Source organism: Gorilla gorilla, chromosome 2, assembly GCF_029281585.2.
Source record: "Gorilla gorilla gorilla isolate KB3781 chromosome 2, NHGRI_mGorGor1-v2.1_pri, whole genome shotgun sequence".
Classification (NCBI taxonomy): Eukaryota; Metazoa; Chordata; class Mammalia; order Primates; family Hominidae; genus Gorilla; species Gorilla gorilla.
Window position 1 is genome coordinate 14245904 of NC_086017.1, and position 19417 is coordinate 14265320.

Sequence of the window (19417 nt, forward strand, 5' to 3'; positions counted from 1 at the left end):
ACTCAGCGTCTGAAAATGAGGCACATGTCCCAAGCTGCTGGCTAATCAACACCAGCCTAAACTGACCTCAAAGCCCTTTAAAAAAAAAAGTAGGGGGGGAATATCAGATTACATATTAGACTTATAAACTTGTAAGGAGCAAAGAAAGCTGTGAAATTCAAATGGAGCTCAATCACATTTTTCAAACATTTATCTAAAACACATATTAAAAAGTGGCTCAATTCACTTATATATGATCTGAAAGCAAGTCTTGTTTTACCTCACCGTTTCCCCCACATTTTTCTATATTAAAGAGAAAGCAAACATAAGCCAGGACAGTTTAGTTTTTCTTGCACTGCACTGCTGCTCACGAGAGGACAGAGTGAGGCCCACCCACAAAGATGAAGTGCAGACAGGAACTAAAAGGCAACTTGCATTAAAAAGGAAGATGAGGGCTGGATTCCTTTGTCTTCAATGCCTCTAGCTTCATCAGCCTCCCTTGAGTGGGCAGACCCCCATTTCCTTCCCTCTCTCACCATCTCCTATCCCTTCTGCATTCTCTACCCTCTTTGTTTTGTGAACCCTCAACTTCCCAGCTTACCCTCACTCCTTCCCTTGTTCTTATATTTTCAAGAGACATGTAAGCAAGCAAATACTCAAACATACACAAACCTGCTAAAATGTCTGGAACAAGAATCCCAAGTTCCACTCATCACAAAGCTGCTTGTGAAAATCTACTCCACTGTTTGTTTCCATGTCTGAGAAAAACACACCTCATCTGCATTCCCTGGATCCTCCATATGGGAGGGTACACCCCTGCATGTAAAGAAACAGTTCACCACCCCCATTTTTTATGAACATTCAGAACAAAGGGCTCCTTTCTTGAATGCTACTCTGATCCCATGAATTCAAAAATGTTTAAGGAAGCTCTATCTCCACACCAGCACCTGAGGAGATGCAGACTTTTAGAATAGAATTTTAAAATGTTCTCATTGAGCCCTCCATTTTAGAAATGGCTATAAGTAAATGAAACTCGGAAGTGTCTGGAGCCTACTGAGCTCTACCTAGCAACACTGTGTGTTCCTTGGCACACAAGACAGAAGCTCAAGGCAGACCCAGCACTTCCTCAGATACCATCTTGTCCCATTTTCCTTAAGATAAGGTGTCCTGGTCCATGGGCCTATTATTTGGGGTCAATCCTCAGCAGGAGAATGGTTAGATGTTACAGGGAGAGGAAGGTGACATGTGTGGTTTGGATTTTTCACCCAAACCCTTTTCAATGAGCCTTAGAGAAATACAGGAGCCTGTTGAAACATTACTTACTGCCTGTTGAATATTGGTCTTCACTTGCTCACTCAACATGCCTTCAAAGACAAAGGAGTCGCCAAACTTCTCAGCCTATAAGGAAGGTAGGAAATAAAAATCCAGAAAAGGTTGTAGTAATGTGTTCCATGTGTGCCATTTTCTCTCCACACTATTAAAGTGATTCCTCTTGTCCAGTTGAACTTGAGTCTTTCTTATGACTTCCCAGAGGACTCAGAAATGACCTGAAAGTCTCTGGCTTCCTCTTAAATTAATGTCACTTACAGAGACCATTTTCGTTTAAGACTCACTTAGCAGATAAGAATGCAGACTGAACAAGATTAGCTTTTGAGAACGTGACTGTTCCTGAAGGAAATACATTTCCCCAAGTATCACAAATGACTCTGGGAAATAGTATTCTCTAACGTGTGAGATTACATAATCAAGCTTTGTCCTTTGTCCTGAATCTAGCTAAATGAATTAAATGGCACTGTTTGCTCATATTCTGACACATTCTAGTTCCACTAAGGAGTCAAATGTGCTTACAAATCTCAACTGGCCAATTCAAGCACCAAATGGAAATCTGTATTTTAATGATTTTATTTAACATTAGTGTCTCAATTCTTCATCCACCTGATTATTTTTGTTGCATGTAACCCTATTCTGAAAATTAGGTCGTCTGTCCCTTGGTAACCATGACTCTCCTCCTACATTTGTCAGTGTTCTTATTCATCTCCTAAAATATGTAGGCTCTTGTTTCAGCCACTGAAACACTGCTGCTCCCCAGAGCTCTGCCCTTGGCTCTCTGCAATTCTACTACACCAGTGGCTCTCAGGCTTTGTGCAGTTGAGATTATGTAATCAGCTGGTTAAAACTACATATTGCTGCTCCCCAACACCAGAGATTCTCATTCTGGGGGTCTAGGGTGAGGTCAAGGAGTCTGTGTGTGTAAATAGCACACAGCTAGTTGTTCTAATACAAGTAGTTCAAGAGATGCACTTTGAGATACACTGATCGATTCTTGTTGATGGACAACTTTCAATCTCATCAAATTAACTATAGCCAGTACTCCAAATGACTCTCAAATCTCTACCTCTAGTGCTGTCCTATTCTTACCAGATGAAATTAACTGAGTACTGGATCCTTATATTGCAGATCTTACAAGCATCTCCAACTCCTTTTCCGGAGTGGAGGCTGCCATCTTTTCTTCACCCCTAATCTTCTTCCTGCATTCCCTTGTGACACTGCCATGACTAACTACCTAAGCCATTTATTTATTCAACAAACATGTATCAAACACCTACCATGTGCCCAGTTTGGGGCTAAATTAGGGGATATAAGGTCAATATCAGATAGCCATGGCCCCTATCCTTATTGTGCTTAAGTGTGGGAGCACAGAAAAAAATCAAGCCAAACAACGAATGGAAGAAAATAATTATAACTTTACTACACCTTGTAAGGTAGAGTGTCATGAAAAACTTTCTTGAGAAAGTGACATTTAAGCTGAGATGACTCAAGAATGTGAAGGAGCCAACCATGCACAAGGAGGATAAGCAAGAGGACTGCGAATTCCAAGCAGAGAGAAAATACGGGCCAAGTTCTTGAGGTGGGAAAGAAGGGTGAGTTTTCAAGGAATAGAAACAAAACCAGCAGGGCTAGAACATAGTATACAAGAGGAGCATGACATAAAGTAAAGCTGGAGAGATGGGAAAAGAGTGCCATTAAAAAAAACAGAGCATTTCGTCCAAGGCAGTTCTTGGTCCTTTTTGAGCTCCTTGGCAGTATGGTGAAGCTTAAGAACTCCCTTCTCAGAATAAAATGTTTAAATGCATAAAATAAAATCAATAAAAAATAAATAAAATAAAATAAATAGTATTATGAAGAAAAGTCATTATATCAAAATATTAATAAACAAACCAGTGCTATAGTATTAAATATGCTCTTCATTAATATATTAAATAAGCTCTAGTGGCAGGTCTCATAATTATCATATTTCAAAGTGGGGATGAATGCAAACAATATTTCAAGATCTCCGCAACAACAAAAATATGATTAAAAATGTCTGTGATTTCTACTGGTAACAAAGTTAGAGGTACTGCTACTACTGCTGTGGTTTGTTGTTTGCATCATAATTGAAGAAAATACTACCTTTTGGCTCGAGGGTAGTAAATAACCAGATATATTAGGTTGCTGCAAAAGTAATCGCGGTCTTTGCCATTAAAAGTAATGACAAAAACCGTAATTACTTTTGTACCAACTTATAACTTTTCCCTATCCATGTTTTTAGATGCCCCAAATTCTGCTTATTCTATCTAATCTTCATGGAGAACCCTGGTTCTGTAGAAGTCTTCTAACTTAAGTAAACTATTGAGGAACCTGAGCTGAGAGTATCTCTGTGAAACCAAAAGGAAAAGGACTTCTGCTTATTACGAATGTGTACAAAAACGGTTTTTTGTGTGTGTGTGTGTGTGTTTTTGAGACAGAGTCTCGCTCTTCTTCCTGGAGTGCAGTGGCCCGATCTCGGCTCACTGCAAGCTCCGCCTCCCGGGTTCATGCCATTCTCCTGCCTCAGCCTCCCAAGTAGCTGGGACTACGGGTGCCCGCCACCATGCCCGGCTAATTTTTTGTACTTTTAGTAGAGACGGGGTTTCACCGTGTTAGCCAGGATGGTCTCGATCGCCTGACCTCATGATCCACCCACCTCAGCCTCCCAACGTGCTGGGATTACAGGCGTGAGCCACCGCGCCCGGCCCAAAAAACGTTTCTAACCACTTTATATATTTGAGAAAATTCCAAAGAAATGTGACAATGCAAAACCAAATCTGAAAGTTGTTTTACTTTAAACATTCACTCTCAAATTATTCATTTAATAATAATTTACAAAAAGACATTTGGGGTCTTAAAAAAAAAGAATAGGGACCCCACGAACTGAAGACAAGAGTAAAGGTTTTTTGTGAGAGAAAACTGGAAAGCATATAAAATAAGTATATTTCAGAAACTGACATAAACATTCATAGACTAGAAAGCTTTCCTCTTCCTATTCCCATTTAGGAAAACATCCACTTTCAGAACCTTGCTTTGTGATTCAGTGACCACCAGATGATGTCTGGAACTGCCATAGCACAGCATGTGTGAGTTGTCAAGGTGTTGGAATAAAGTCACGAAAATGAAAAGCTGCACTTCTGCATTTATCACTTAAAAAATATGAAATGCTTCTGGAAAAAAACAAACTGCAATTTACTGAGAAGAAAAGTGGTCTTACTTTACATGCCATCTGTTATCTCAAAAAGCCTTAGTGGACAGTGGTATTCTCTGACACATTAAGCATTAACACAATATAGCATAATAGTTACAGCACATGTTCTGAGGTCAAACTGGCCAGGCTGGAATCCCAGCTCTACCACCAACTAGCTGTGTGATGTGGGGCAAATAACTTTTCTTATCCTCAGTATGCCACCTGAAAAATAACCTGCCTCATGGGGTTGCTGTGAGAAATTAAGATGAAATATATACAATAAAATGCTTCACACAGTTCTACCATAGAATGCAGTAAAAATGGTCAGTGAATCTTAGCTGCTATTAAAGCATTCTTAAAAGTTCTGGAAAAGAACAAGTTCTCCCTCCTTTCCCCAATCCCATTACCTCTGTCAAATAGCCAGTTGAGTTCACAAACTTCTCAAATTCAGTATTACTGACTTCATAGGCATCCATGTAAAAGGCATCAATAGTGACTCTCCTCGCAGGTGCTTCCCCATCCTGCTTTATCTGAGGATCATCTGTGCCCATTGTAAATACTCCAGCAGGGATGGGTACCATCTACAATGAAAGGTGAAACACAGGAAGTCATGCATCACAGCCAAGGTGTACCTGTGTAGGGGTAAAGTTCCTAGCATCCAGGAAGCACGCAATAGTTAGTAAATCTTCACCACAGTAATAACTGTAAAATTCAGAAAAATCTCTCTATACCCCAAAGAAGGTGAATCACGAGTCTCAAAAAGAAGTGAAAATTCTTTAAGAAGGTAATCTCCTTAATCAAACCACTACTTGATACAAGTCTGTACCTGCACTGAAAACAGGTCTGGAATAACAGTCACCAAGCCACTAACGGCTAGAATGCAGAGGTAGGGAGAATATTTCACTTTTCTTTTTTTTTTTTTGAGACAGGTTCTCACTCTTTTGCCCAGGCTGGGGTGCAGTGGCATGATCAGGGCTCACTGCAGCATTGACTTCCCAGACTCAAGCGATTCCCCCACCTCAGTCTCTCAAACAGCTGGAGTACAGACATGTGCCACCATGCCCAACTATTTTTTTTTTTTTTTTTTGAGACGGAGTCTTGCTCTGTCGCCCCAGGCTGGAGTACAGTGGCACAATCACGGCTCACTGCAACCTCCACCTCCCGGGTCCAAGTGATTCTCCTGCCTCAGCCTCCTGAGTAGCTGGGATTACAGGTGCCCACCACCATGCCCACCTAATTTTTGTATTTTTAGCAGAGACAGGTTTTCACCAAGTTGGCCAGGCTGGTCTTCAACTCCTGACCTCAGGTGATCCACCCGCCTCGGCCTCCCAAAGTGCTAGGATTACAGGCGTGAGCCACTGCGCCCAGCCTAGCTGATTTTTTTTTTAAGTGATGAGGTCTCACTATGTTGCCAAGGTTGGTCTGCAACTCCTGCACTCAAGTGATCCTCCCACCTCAGCCTTCCAAACTGCTGGGATTATGAGCCATCATGCCCAGCCCCACTTTTTTCTTTATACATTTTTTATTCGCATATGCTTTTGTTTCTTTTGAATTATTTTTAAAAGCACATGTAAAAATGCAATCTATAATATCTTTAAATAACCACTGCATGAATGTTGGCCTCCAACAATCATGAAAAAGGCTTACCTCACTAAAATAGAAAGTTTTAAAGTTTACTAAGGGGCTGTTTGTATAATTCCTTATAAAAACCCTAATTGCAATTACTTTGTTCCTATGTACCTTCCCACATGAACTCTAAACTCCAAGAAGACAGCAACTGGGGCTGCCTTATTCACAGCTCTATTCCCAACACTGAGCACAGGATCTGAGGATGACACTGAAAATTTTCAGTTAAAAAATGCAGGTCCATGCTCAACATCATGAGTCATTAGGGAAATGCAAATCAAAACTATAATGAGGTTCCACTTCATGATCGCTAGCATGGCTATAACAAAAAAGACACAATAACAAGTGCTGATGAGGATGTGAAGAAATTGGAACCCTCATATATTGCTGGTAGGAATGTAAAATAGTTCAGCTGCTTTGGAAAACAGTCTGGCAGTTTCTCAAAAAGCTAAACGAAGAGTTATATGACCCTGCAGTTCTCCTAGGTATATACCCAAGAGAAATAAAAACATATGTCCACGTAAAAACTTGTAAAAAAACATTCATAGCGCATTATTCATAATAGCCAAAAAGCAGAAACAATCCAAATGTATATCAGCTGATGAATACGTAAACAAAATTTGGTATATCTATAAAATGGAATAATATTCAGACATAAATAAGTATTGGTTCATGCTACAACATGCGTGAACCTTGAAAATACTATATTAAGTGAAAGAATCCAATCACAAAGGGCCACATATTGTATGAATCTATTCATATGAAATGTCCAGAATAGGCAAATCCAAAGAGACACAAAGTAGATTAGTGGTTGCCAGAGGCTAGGTAGGGGGAGGCAGGAATGGGGAATGATTGCTAATGGGCATAGAGTTTCTTCTTGAGATGATGAAGTATTCTGGAATTAGGCAGTGATAGTTGTAACACCTCATAACTATATTAAAAACCACTGAATTGTACATGTTAAAAGAGTGTATTGCATTCTATATGAATTCTATCTCAACTTTTTTCAAAAACCACAGGCCTTCAACCATACCATCTGTCAGAAATACACTCTTTACAGACACACGTCTTATTTTCAAATCATTTGAGTGAGTCAATTAATAGACTCCTCAGCAGCTTAGGAATTGTCAAGTCCCTCATCTATAAACAAGGGTTCAATATCACAGAATAAAACGGATCATAAGAAACTACTTATAAACAATTATATATCTACAAATTTGATAACCTTGAAAAAAATGAATAAATTCCTAGAAACATACAGCCTACCCAGACTGAATCAAGAAAAAGTAGAAAATCTGAACAGACTGATAACAAATAAGGAAACTGAGTAAATAATTTTAAAAATTGGCCAGGTGCAGTGGCTCACGCCTGTAATCCCAGCACTTTGGGAGGCCGAGGCAGGTGGATCACCTGAGGTCAAGAATTTCAGGCTAGCCTGGCCAACACGGTGAAACCCCATCTCTACTAAAAATACAAAAAATTAGCTGGGTGTTGTGGCACGCGCCTGTAATCCCAGCCACTTGGGAGGCTGAGGCAGGAGAATCACTGGAACCCAGGAGGTGGAGGTTGCAGTGAGCTAAGACTGCGCCACTGTACTCCAGCCTGGGTGACACGGCAAGACTCTGTTTCAAATAATAATAATAATAATAATAATAATTTTCCATCAAGAAAAGCCCAGAACCAGATGGCTTCACGGCAGAATTCTAATTTAAAGAAGAACTAATACCAATCCTTCTCAAATTCTTCCAAAAAATTGAAGAAGAGGAAACACTTCCAAACTCATTTTATGATACCTGCATTACACTGACACCAAAGCCAGACAAGAATACTACTAGAAGAAAAAAAAAATACAGGCCAATATCCCTAATGAACATAGATGCAAACATTCTAACAAAATACTAGCAAAGTGAATTCAACAGCACATTAAAGCGATCATATACCAAAATTAAGTGGGGTTTATCCCTAGGATCAAAGGATGATTCAACATATGCAAACCTACAGATGTGATATACCATGTTAGCAGAATGAAGGAGAAAACCAAATGTTCACCTCAATATATGCAAAGGCACTGACAAAATTCAACATTTTTTCATGAGAAAAACTCCTGACAAGTTAGGCATTGAAGGAATGTACCTTAACATGAGTCATATATGAAAAGCCCACAGCTAACATTATACTCAATGGGGAAAAATGGAAAGCTTTGCCTCCTAGATTCGGAACAAGCCAAGGATGCATACTCTTGCCACTTCCATTCCACATAACACCAGACATACTAGACAGAGCAATTAGGCGAGAGAAAGAAAGAAACAGCATCTGAGCTGGAAGCAAAGACGTTATGTTGTCCCTGATTGTAGATGCCATGTTTTTTTTTGTGTTTTTTTTTTTGAGACGGAGTCTTACTCTGTTGCCCAGGTTGGAGTGCAGTGGCACGATCTCAGCTCACTGCAAACTCTGCCTCCCGGGCTCATGCCATTCTCCTGCCTCAGCCTCCTGAGTAGCTGGGAGTACAGGCACTCGCCACCACACCAGGCTAATATATATATATATATATATATATATATATATATATATATATATATAAATATATATTTTTTTTTTTTTTTTTTTAGTAGAGACGGGGTTTCACCATGTTAGCCAGGATGGTCTCAATCTCCTGACCTCAGGTGATCCACCCGCCTCAGCCTCCCAAAGTGCTGGGATTACAGGCATGAGCTACCACACCCAGCCAGCATTTCTTTATACTAATGACAAACTATCTGAAAAAGATATTAAGAAATTAATCCCAGGCCGGGATTCAATGTAATTTCTATCAAATGTAATTCCTATCAAATGTAATTCCTATCAAAATTCTAATGTCATTTTTCAAGGAAATAGAAAAAAAAAATCCTAAAATTTGTACAGAACCACAAAAGACCCCAAAGAGCCAAAGCAATTTTGAGCAAAAAGAACAAAGGTGGAGTACCACACTATCTGACTTCAAAATATACTACAAACCTAATCAAATGGCATGGTACTGGCATAAAAGCTAACACAAAAACCAGTGGAACAGGATAGAGAGTCCAGAAATAAACTCATGCATTTACCATCATCTGATTTTCAACAAAGGCACCAAGAACACACAATGGAGAAAGGACAATCTTTCAGTAAACGGTATTAGGAAAACTGAATATCCACATGTAGAAGAATGAAATTAGACCCTTATCTCACAGCATATACAAAAACCAACTCAAACTGTATTAAAGACTTAAATGTACGGTCTGAAACTGTAAAACTACCAGAAGAAAACATTGGGAAAAGAAGCTCCATGACACAGGCCTGGCAAAGATTTCTTGGACTTGACCCCAAAAGCATAGGCAACAAAAGCAAAAATAAACAAATAGGATTGTATCAAACCAAAAGGTTTCTGTATGGCAAAGGAAACAACAGAGTGAAGAGATATCCCAGAATGAGTGAAAATCTTTGCAAACCATGCATCTTATATGGGGTTAATATTCAAAATATATAAGGAATTCAAATCAATAGCAAGAAAACAAAGAACTCAATTTAAAAATGGGCAAAGGACCCGAATAGACATTGCTCAAAAGACATACAAATGGCCAACAGATATAAGAAAAAATGTTCTTCACAACGAATCACCAGGAAAATGCAAATTAAAACCATAATGGGCTATCTCCTCACACCTGTTAGAATAGCTATCATCAAAAAGATGAAAGATAACGAGTGTTGGAGAAGGTGTAGAGAAAAATGAACTCTACTGCAGTTGGTGAGAATGTAAATTAATACAGTGATTATGGAAAACAACATGGAGGTTCCTCAGAAATCTGTAAACAGAATTACCATATGATCCAGCTATCCCACTTCTGGGTATATGGCCAAAGGAAATAAAACCAGTATGCTGAAAAAATATCTACACTCCCAAATTCATGGCAGCATTATTCACAATAGCTAAGATACAGAAGCAACCTAGATGTCCCTTATCATATAAATGGATAAAGAAAATATTTATATATACATGTATATATATGTCAGAATACTTTTTAGCTTTAAAAAGAAAACTCAGCCAGGTGCGGAGGCTCACGCCTGTAATCCCAGCACTTTCGGAGGCCAAGGCAAGGGGATCATGAGGTCAGGAGATCAAGACCATCCTGGCTAACACGGTGAAATCCCATCTCCACTAAAAATACAAAAAATTAGCCAGGCGTTGGTGGTGGGCACCTGTAGTCCCAGCTACTCGGGAGGCTGAGGCAGGAGAATGGCGTGAACCCAGGAGGCAGAGCTTGCAGCGAGCTGAGATGGAGCCACTGCACTCCAGCCTGGGCCACAGAGCTAGATTCCGTCTCAAAACAAAAAAAAAGAAGAAAACTCTGTCATTTATGACAGCATGGATGAACCTAGCGGACCGTATGCTATGTGAAATGAACCAAGCACAAAATGACAAATGCCTTGATGACCTCACTCATATGTGAAATCTAAAAAAGTTGAACTAATTGAAGTAGAATGGTGGTTATCAGAGGCTGGGGGAGAGGGGAAGATGGGGAAAGGAAAGATGTTGATCAGACGGTACAAAATTTCAGTTAGATAGAAGAAATAAGCTTTAGTGATGTATTGCACAGAGTGGTGACTATAATAAGTAATGCATTATATATTTCGCAATTATTAAAAAATAGATTTTAAATGTTTCCACCACACAAAAAATATAAGTATGTCAGCTGATGGATTTGTTAATTAGCTTGATTTACTCATTCCACAATGTAAACATATATCAAAACATCACGTTGTACCTCACAAATTATTATAAAATTATTTGTCAGTTAAAAATAAAATTTTAAAAAACAAGGGCTCAAATTAGAAAGGGGAAAAAAAGAAGTCAAGGACAGATGACTAGTTGGAAAAAAGGAGAGTCACTTAGCAATAAGGGCAGAAGCATTAGAAAAATAACATCAGAAGAAACAGAAATTAGGAATCCACAATCATTGATTCTACTTTCTATTTCTACTGGCTTTCCTTGCTGGTGGCTGCTTTGATTCTATGCATGTACTTCCCAATAAAAATGGTGCTGTTTTCATTTATGATAAATTAGTAATAAATGTGTTTTTATTTGCCTAATGTATTACTACTATCCCAAGAAATCAACCTTGACTACTCACATCCCCTACTCCCAATATTACACAGGCCACCTAGTCTCACTAGATCTCCTAAATATGTATCTCTCTAATCTCTCCCTCTTTTCTATCCCCAGATAACTGCAGAACCCTTGTAATTGGTGTTCCTGTCTTCAGTCTCCTTTCACATCCCCACCTGCTTCCAAGTCATCTATCTTCCATTCAATAATTCATTCAACAAATATTTAAGCCCCTACTAATCCTTCTAAAAATGTTAGTCTACTGTACCCAACGCAATTTTCCAACTGAAAAGGGCTGGAAACAATCTAAATGTCCATCAATAGCAGGCTCATTTTAAGTAAATTGTGGGCCTTCAATAAAATGGAAAATTAAGCAGCCATAGGAAAGAAAAAAGAAGAGGGGGATATAAAAGGATGCTTTTGATATATTGATATGGAAAGATCTCACCATGATGAGCTACAAGAACAAAGCAAGGTGCACAAATGGTAAGTATGGCATGCTGTCATTAGCGTGAAAGTAGGTTGAGGGATACAGGTTCACATATTTTTGTATTTACTTATATTTGCAGAACATAGCTCTGAGGAAATATATAAGAAATGCATGCAGTGGTTGTCTGAGGAGAAGGTTACTGGGTAAATGAGATATTGTTCACTATATACTCTTCTATATGTTTTTAAATTTTTAAACCACGGAAATATACTACCTGTTTAAAAAATAAAGTGTCAATCTGACCATACTACTTTCCTACTTAAAATTGTTAGGAATTCCTATCGCCTTTCAGAATAACATATATAAACATCAGAACTCATCTCTCACACTCTCTCCTGCCCTGTGTTTCACCTGCATTTCCATAAACCACTTTGTCTCTTTGTAAATATTGTCATGGTTCAAGGATCACCTCCTCCAGGAGGCCTTTCCTGCCTGCATATCTCTCTAGCTCATGTGCCCTCACACACAGAGAGAGAGAGAGAGTGTGTGTGTGTGTGTATGTATATTTTTTAAGAGATGGAGTCCCACTCTGTCACCCCACGCTAGAGTGCAGAGGCGTGATCACAGCTCACAGCACCCTTGATCATCTGGGCTCAAGCAATTCTCCCACCTCAGCCTCTATGCAGCTGGCACTACAGGTGAACACCAACACACCCAGCTAATTTTTTTTTTCAGTAGACACGAGGTCTTGTTATGTTGCCCAGGCTAGTCTCCAACTTCTGAGTTCAAGTGATACTCCTGCCTCAGCCTCCCAAAGTGCTGGGCTTACAGGCATGAGCCACCACACCCCACCCAAAGTATCTTAATTCTGTGTTTTCACCTTCCCTAGAACCTAGGCTCTTTGAGGACCAGAAATGAATCTTTTATTTCCATATCCCCAGTGCCTAGCATGGTGCATGGTCCACAGCAGACACAAAAAATCTTTACTAATTGAATGAGGCATGACCGTAATGAGGAATTTATCATTTGAATTATGCATAATTATAAAAATGCTATTTAATTTATAACAGTTCTAGACATGCATAACATGTCAACATCACAGTGAAACCTGTCTAACAGATGCAGGTCAAGGACTGAACTAGGTTGTCCATTATTCTCACTATACTCTAAGTGCTGGGACACAAGATAACCCAGTCCTAAAAGGAGAAATTAACATTTTAAGCAGCTCTACAAAGAAGTAGAAAAATTGAAGACATCAGACAAAAGTTTCAAGAGCAGTCTTAAAATGATTAAGAGGCTCTAATAAGAGATTTCATAAAAGACTTAAAGAAAAAGCTTTCCTGTGGCAAATACTTCCTGTTAGGAGAACAGTTGTTCATCCCTCAGCTCAAAGGACCACAGGAAGCTGTGCCTATTGTACCTAATGAACTTTTACAATTATCTAACTTTTCTCATCTTCTTCTCCCTCAAGGTGAGTACCAACAATGCTAATGCAATCATGACTTCAATGTGGACTTCCGGCCGAGTGTTTTTTTTTTCCTTCTTTCATTAACCATCAGAGATAGCCAGTGCTGAATAAGCCAAGTTTCCATTCTGGAGACTATAGATAAAAATAGCCTGGATCACTCTGAGTGGATCATAATTTCTCATTTATACTAATGAAATAAAGTTTTCTGTCCTACAAATGTCAAATGTCATTCAAGTGAAAACCAGAGAACCAAGTGTCTCACTCTGTAGGATCCGAAGCCACATAAAAAGGGACATTTTAGTCAACTCTTCATTGAAGGTTCAAATTCAAACAATCCATATCTCCTCCAATCTGAAGGTGAGATAACCCCTTCCCTGCCACACCACAGCTTCTGCCACTGCCACTCAAGCCAGAAGCATAAGTGAAGTAAAGAATGACTCTATTATTCATTGGAATAACAGAACCACATGTGGGCTACACACTTAGGCCATGTGCAGTGGGCACTGCTATTTTGGTCCATCCAGCACCCAATCCCTCTACTTCTTGTAAAATACTGAAGTTCCTTTCCAAAACCATTTCTTAAGCTTTCTAAGTGGCCCATGGGTACTGGATGACTCTATCCTACTTCCCACCCCCCACCAAGCCTGGCCAACCATAGCATTCTTTTGACCACAGAGATGTAATTAGGGATAGGCCCAAGACCCAATAAAAGTTCATCTTTGAACTTTTGCTGGAGCTACCAGGAAAGAACTTTTTCTCTTCTAGTTATCTTATCAGTAGGAGAAGGGACATTACCTGACAATGGAGCTGACTACGCAGAAGAGCCAAGAGATAGCCAAAGAGAAAGGCCTTGGAGATGCTGCCTGAGGCCCTGTATCCAGGTGTGTCTGGGGCCATATTTACTCTTGAACTTCCCAACTAGGGGAGCTATAAATGTCCCTTCCAGTTTTTTCCTGCTTAAGCCAATCTTGTTTTTTTTTTCACTTGCTACCATAAGATTTTTGTCTTGTACACAAAAATATAATCAGCTCATACACAACTTTTTTGTGTAACTTCTCCTTTTCCTTCTTTCCTCTCCTCAACCTTAACATTAAAAACTAAAGGCTCTTGTTCTGAGTCCCCTCTAATAAAAAATAAAATAAAATAAGCTAAAGGCTCATGAGAAAGCTGGGTGAATAAGAGAAGCATGCTCTCTGGATCTGTCCACAAACTCCTGCCTTATCTATCTATACAGGGCTTATTTATCTATACCATTCTGTCACCCTCCTGCCTCTACAGACAGACACTAATCATAGATGAAATGACATTCAAAGTTTCTTGCAGTTCTGAACTATATGATTCCTTTAAGCCTCAGTTGCCTCATCTGTAAAGTGGGAGATGATCTCTCTCACAGGATTCTTAGGAGGATAAATACAGCAAAAGAATACTTTACAAATGTTTCTTGAAAAAGTATGTGACCTTCTCTATTCCCAAGGCAGTTTCTCAATATTGTATCCACCAAAAAAGGAAACACAGGTCATTCAAGAAATTATTACAGAATGCCTAAAATGTATAAGGCATGTGGGGGATATAGAGATTAAAACATCTAAAAATGCTTCCAGTGTAGAATATCAGACAACTACAAAACTAGCACTACATTAGGGCTGGGCGCGGTGGCTCACGCCTGTAATCCCAGCACTTTGGGAGGCAGAGGCAGGTGGATCACGAAGTCAAAAGATCGAGACCATCCTGGCCAACGTGGTAAAACCCCGTCTCTACTAAAAATACAAAAATTGGCCAGGCGTGGTGGTGGGTGCCTGTAGTCCCAGCTACTCGGGAGGCTAAGGCAGGAGAATCACTTGAACCCGGGAGGCAGAGGTTGCAATGAGCTGAGATTGCGCCACTGCCCTCCAGCCTGGGTGACAGAGCGAGACTCCGTCTCAAAAACAAAACAAAACAAAAACAAAAAAAAACCACTAGCACTATATTGAAGAAAATACACAAGTTGTCATCAAACAACAACAAAATAAGCTATGGGAACTGAGAGGATAGAAAAACTACTTCTTTGTAGGAGGTGGAAAGGTTTCATGGAAGAGACGGCATTCGATTGTGCCTTGTTGCCCAGGGAAGCATTACCAGTCAGAAACCTCCTCAGACAGGAAATCAAGACTGACTTTATCCATATGTACAGACATGCCACCTACTATCTTAGCATCCCATGATCCTAAATGCCTTTCAAATAACTCTTCTAAAAGATAAAAGCAGACTAAAACATTTTGCTTCCTTGTTACAAAATCATAAGCCATGCAGAAAACTGTTAGGATCATTTTCTCAAAGAGAATCGTATTTTTATAACCAGAGGGAATACACATCAAATTTTTAAATGTCTATATTGTTTCCCAGATAATTCTAATTGCCATAACTTTCTAGTGAAACTGAAAATTTCTTGAGGGCAAAGACCAGTGTTACTTCTCTGCGTCCCTCACCTTGCCACACACACTCATTGTATGAATATACAAAAACAAAAAAAAGACTCATCTAAAAAGTGTTACATTAAAAAGTGTGAACATGTCACTCCCAGATCTTAAATCACTTATGTTTCCCAGCACACACCATGCATTTCCACAATGTGCCATGTGTTGATACTATTCCTCTTCTTGGAATGTCCTTGAATCTGGAATTCCATTCCCAGCTCCCAAAAATATTTCCTCCAAGGCCTAGCTCAAATGTGACCTTTTTTTCTGAGGCACTACTTGACTTGTCCATGAAGAATGAATTCTTTCTTCCTCTCCAGGTACTCTGGACATATTCCTCCTATAGTATTCTCACTATAGAAAAATGATGCTTACGTGTGCGTCTGTGAGTGTATGTGTGTGTGTGTGACAGAGAAACACCTACCAGAGTGTAAATGCCATGTGGGTAGGGTATGGGTCTTTTTCTGTATGCCCAGCACAGAGGATGAATCTTACATAACAAGTGTTATATAGTAATGTGCCAAATAAACATTTGTTTAATTAAACCAAATAAACAGAAAACAAAGAGGGGAAAAAAAAGGCAGAACCACCACTATGATCATTCACTTCTCCTGAAATATTGGAGTTCCTGAATTTAGAATAAATGGTAAAGTGTCAGAATTAGACCAAAGTCATCTGCCCATGAACTAAAACATTTGAAACCAAGGAAAATAGAGAGATTAAGAACAGCCTCCTATGATGTCACTGTCTTGATAACAAGACTACTTCAGTTTCAGTCACTAAGTTGGGCCCTTGAAGGCTTGAAGGTATATTCTCATCAACCACTAATTTGTTAATAAATTGAGATGCCCCTAAGCATTGCAAAAAGCAGACTATAAGAACTGGCCAAAGATGGCCCATATAGCATCCAGTCAAGACACAAAACCACTCTATAGGGATGAAAAATGTACATCTTGTAAATGTAATCCAAAAGATTCTAACATCCACATCCCATTCTGGAACTCACAGGAAAATAGAATGTTTAAAAATGAAAAATGTTCAATGCTTGCCAGAGGAATCTAGATAAAATTTTGAGACAGACCAATGTATATATGCAAATGAGATGGCTGCCCTATTAAAAAATAGATAAACAGATGTAAGGATTTCTCCTTAGAAAGAGGGACAGATTGGCCTGGCGCGGTGGCTCACGTTTGTAATCCCAGCACGCTGGGAGGCCAAGGCAAGCGGATCACAAGGTCAGGAGATTGAGACCATCCGGGCCAACATGGTGAAACCCCATCTCTATTAAAAATACAAAAATTAGCTGGGTATGGTGGCGTGTGCCTGTAATCCCAGCTACTTGGGGGCTGAAGCAGGAAGAAGAATCGTTCGAACCCAGGAGGTGGAGATTGCAGTGAGCGGAGATCGCGCCACTGCACTCCAGCCTGGTGACAGAGCGAGACTCCGTCTAAAAAAAAAAAAAAGAAAAGAAAAAAGAAAGAGAGATTGATTATCAATTACCAGGCAAGTTAGAGAGGAATTAATATCAAGTATGGCCAATACACACTAAAACAGTAATCAGGAGTCTTCAACACACAAAAGATAAACAGTACTGCAGGACACGCTCTAAGGGGTAACAGGAAAAAAATTAAAGGCCAAAAATTATACAGGATGGAAAAACAATGAGAAGCCCAGGTATCAACCTCCTACACTCTACACCTGAGAGACTAAATCATGGTCCTGACCCCATCACCCTCACAGTCCAGTTGGGGAGACACATCAGCAGAAAAACATCTTTAATAATTGTTATGTCAGAATAAACACATACTACTGAGGCACGATACGGAAATATTGAAGGGGAGAGAAAGAGGAGGTCAGGTAAAACCTGCTGTGGATGTTACCTCTCACCTAAGTCCTAAATATTGGTCAGGATTAACCCAAAGGAAAGAAAAACGGAATGGGAAAAGGATAGTGTCTGCTAAGTAAACAAGAAGGAGCACTAGTTTAAGAGTCAGAAGACCTGACTTCTAGACCCATAAGCTGTTTCGACAACACATCAATATGCAAAATACCGGGCAGACAGATTGAAGTAACAGTTATTTCTTTCTTTTTTTTTTTTTTTTTTTTTTTCCGAGACGGAGTCTTGCTCCGTCGCCCAGGCTGGAGTGCAGTGGCAAGATCTCGGCTCACTGCAACCTCCGCCTCCCGGGTTCCAGCAATTATCCTGCCTCGGCCTCCCGAGTAGCTGGGATTATAGGCGCGTGCCACCACGCCCGGCTAATTTTTGTATTTTTAGTAGAGACGGGGTTTCACCATGTTGGCCAGGCTGGTCTCGAACTCCTGACCTCGTGATCCGCGCGTTTCGGCCTCCCAAAGTGCTGGGATTACAGGCATGTGAGCCACCGCGCCCGGCCACTAAGTTATTTATATATCCCGGCACCTAACACATACAGGCGCTAAGCAAGACAGATAAATAATAGTAATAAAACAACTACAGTTTGCTTAGCCCTTCCTAAGTGCTAAAGTGCTAAGAATAGCAGGATAAACCATTCAAGCCCTTGTCCTCAAGCAGAGTGTACTCGAGGAGACTACAGATAAGTATACAACAACCCTGTTGAAGATACTGAGACCCAGGATCCTAATTTATTCCGTTAATAAGAGAGGAAATGGTGATTTAAACCATAATTTGATTGCCTTCAAATTATGAGATCCTCATTCAGAGAACAGGTTGGAGGGAGAAAGAAATAGGGGGTAAAGAAGTAACAATAACCCTCAAACCAAACTCCCTAATGGTCAATTAAATGGAGTCTTCCGGTGAGGCACGGAGAAGGAACTCCTCATACGGGAACAGCAGGTGCTCGATTTAGGGTGTGGTTATAACCTTTACTTCCCTTCCTACTAGTGCCTTGCTTTGCCTGCTCCAACCCCGTCCAGGAACCGAGCAGCCCCCACCCGCCTCGGAGGAATCGATGGAGCACCTTTGAGTGCGCGAGTTGCCGCTCTCCGGGTACGGGGCCCGGAGCGTTAGCCTCCCGCGAGTATCGGTGAGCGGCTGCCGAACTGCCATGGGCGCCAGGCCGCTGGGGCGTGCCGCAGCCGCAAGAACCCGCAAGGGACCCCGCGCCCGCACCGCTCCCGGCCTCCTCGCTCCCTGCCGCTCCACACATCAGCGAGAGCAGCAGCAGCAAGAGGACGAGACCCAGCTCAGGGCACCGTCCACAAACCAGCCCTAGTGCGGGCGCAGCCATGTTGTCCCGAGGGCCATGTGACCCGGTTGGTCACGTGGCTGAGCCCTCCTTAAAGGGGCAGAATTTTGAGCTGACTTACGAAGTGGCCAGGAGAGTTGCTCTTCACGTTTCTTCAGGTAGTTCTTTGGCGCTCCTGCTTGCCTGTGCTAACGTCAAAACGCAGCAAAACACAAAACATAAGGCCTTCCACAGACCGTGCACCCCTTTATGATTTCTTGGTTGAAAAATAACAGTCAAATTTGCTGGGCATTTGCTAAGTGCCAGAGTACTATGCTAAGCACTTCACTTTTAAAATATCATTTAATCCTCACAAAGACCCAGTAATGGCGCGCTTGTAGTCGCAGCTACTCGGGAGGCCAAAGCAGGAGAATTGTTTGAACCTGGGAGGCGGAGCTTGCAGTGAGCCGAGATCCCGCCACTGCACTCCAGCCTGGGCGACAGAGCAAGACTCAGTCTCAAAAAAAAAAAAGAGAAATACAATACGGAATCAGAATCCGTGGGGACTGGACACAGCAATCCAGGGTTTCACAAGCTCTCCAGATGATTCTAATGCACACTTAAGTTTAAGAACCACT

General features: G+C 40.6%; 1 protein-coding gene across 8 annotated transcripts in view; it reads right to left on the reverse strand.

The window, feature by feature from the left end:
- LOC101150774 (formylglycine-generating enzyme) overlaps positions 1 to 19187 on the reverse strand; it is a 190632-nt gene extending 171445 nt beyond the window's left edge. For 2 of the 8 annotated variants that reach the window (XM_063703563.1, XM_055382169.2), the window contains exons 1-2: positions 18573 to 18882; positions 4924 to 5097 (exon numbers count right to left, since the gene is read on the reverse strand). In XM_063703563.1, coding sequence (XP_063559633.1) covers positions 4924 to 5097; positions 18573 to 18842 — 444 coding nt within the window. In that variant the 5' untranslated portion in view covers positions 18843 to 18882. Of the gene's footprint in view, positions 1 to 1302; positions 1378 to 4923; positions 5098 to 18572; positions 18902 to 18921 lie in introns of those variants that run through there. The other 6 variants (XM_063703564.1, XM_063703565.1, XM_055382164.2 and 3 more) reach the window with 6 other exon arrangements.
- Between the last annotated feature and the right edge of the window lie 230 nt (positions 19188 to 19417).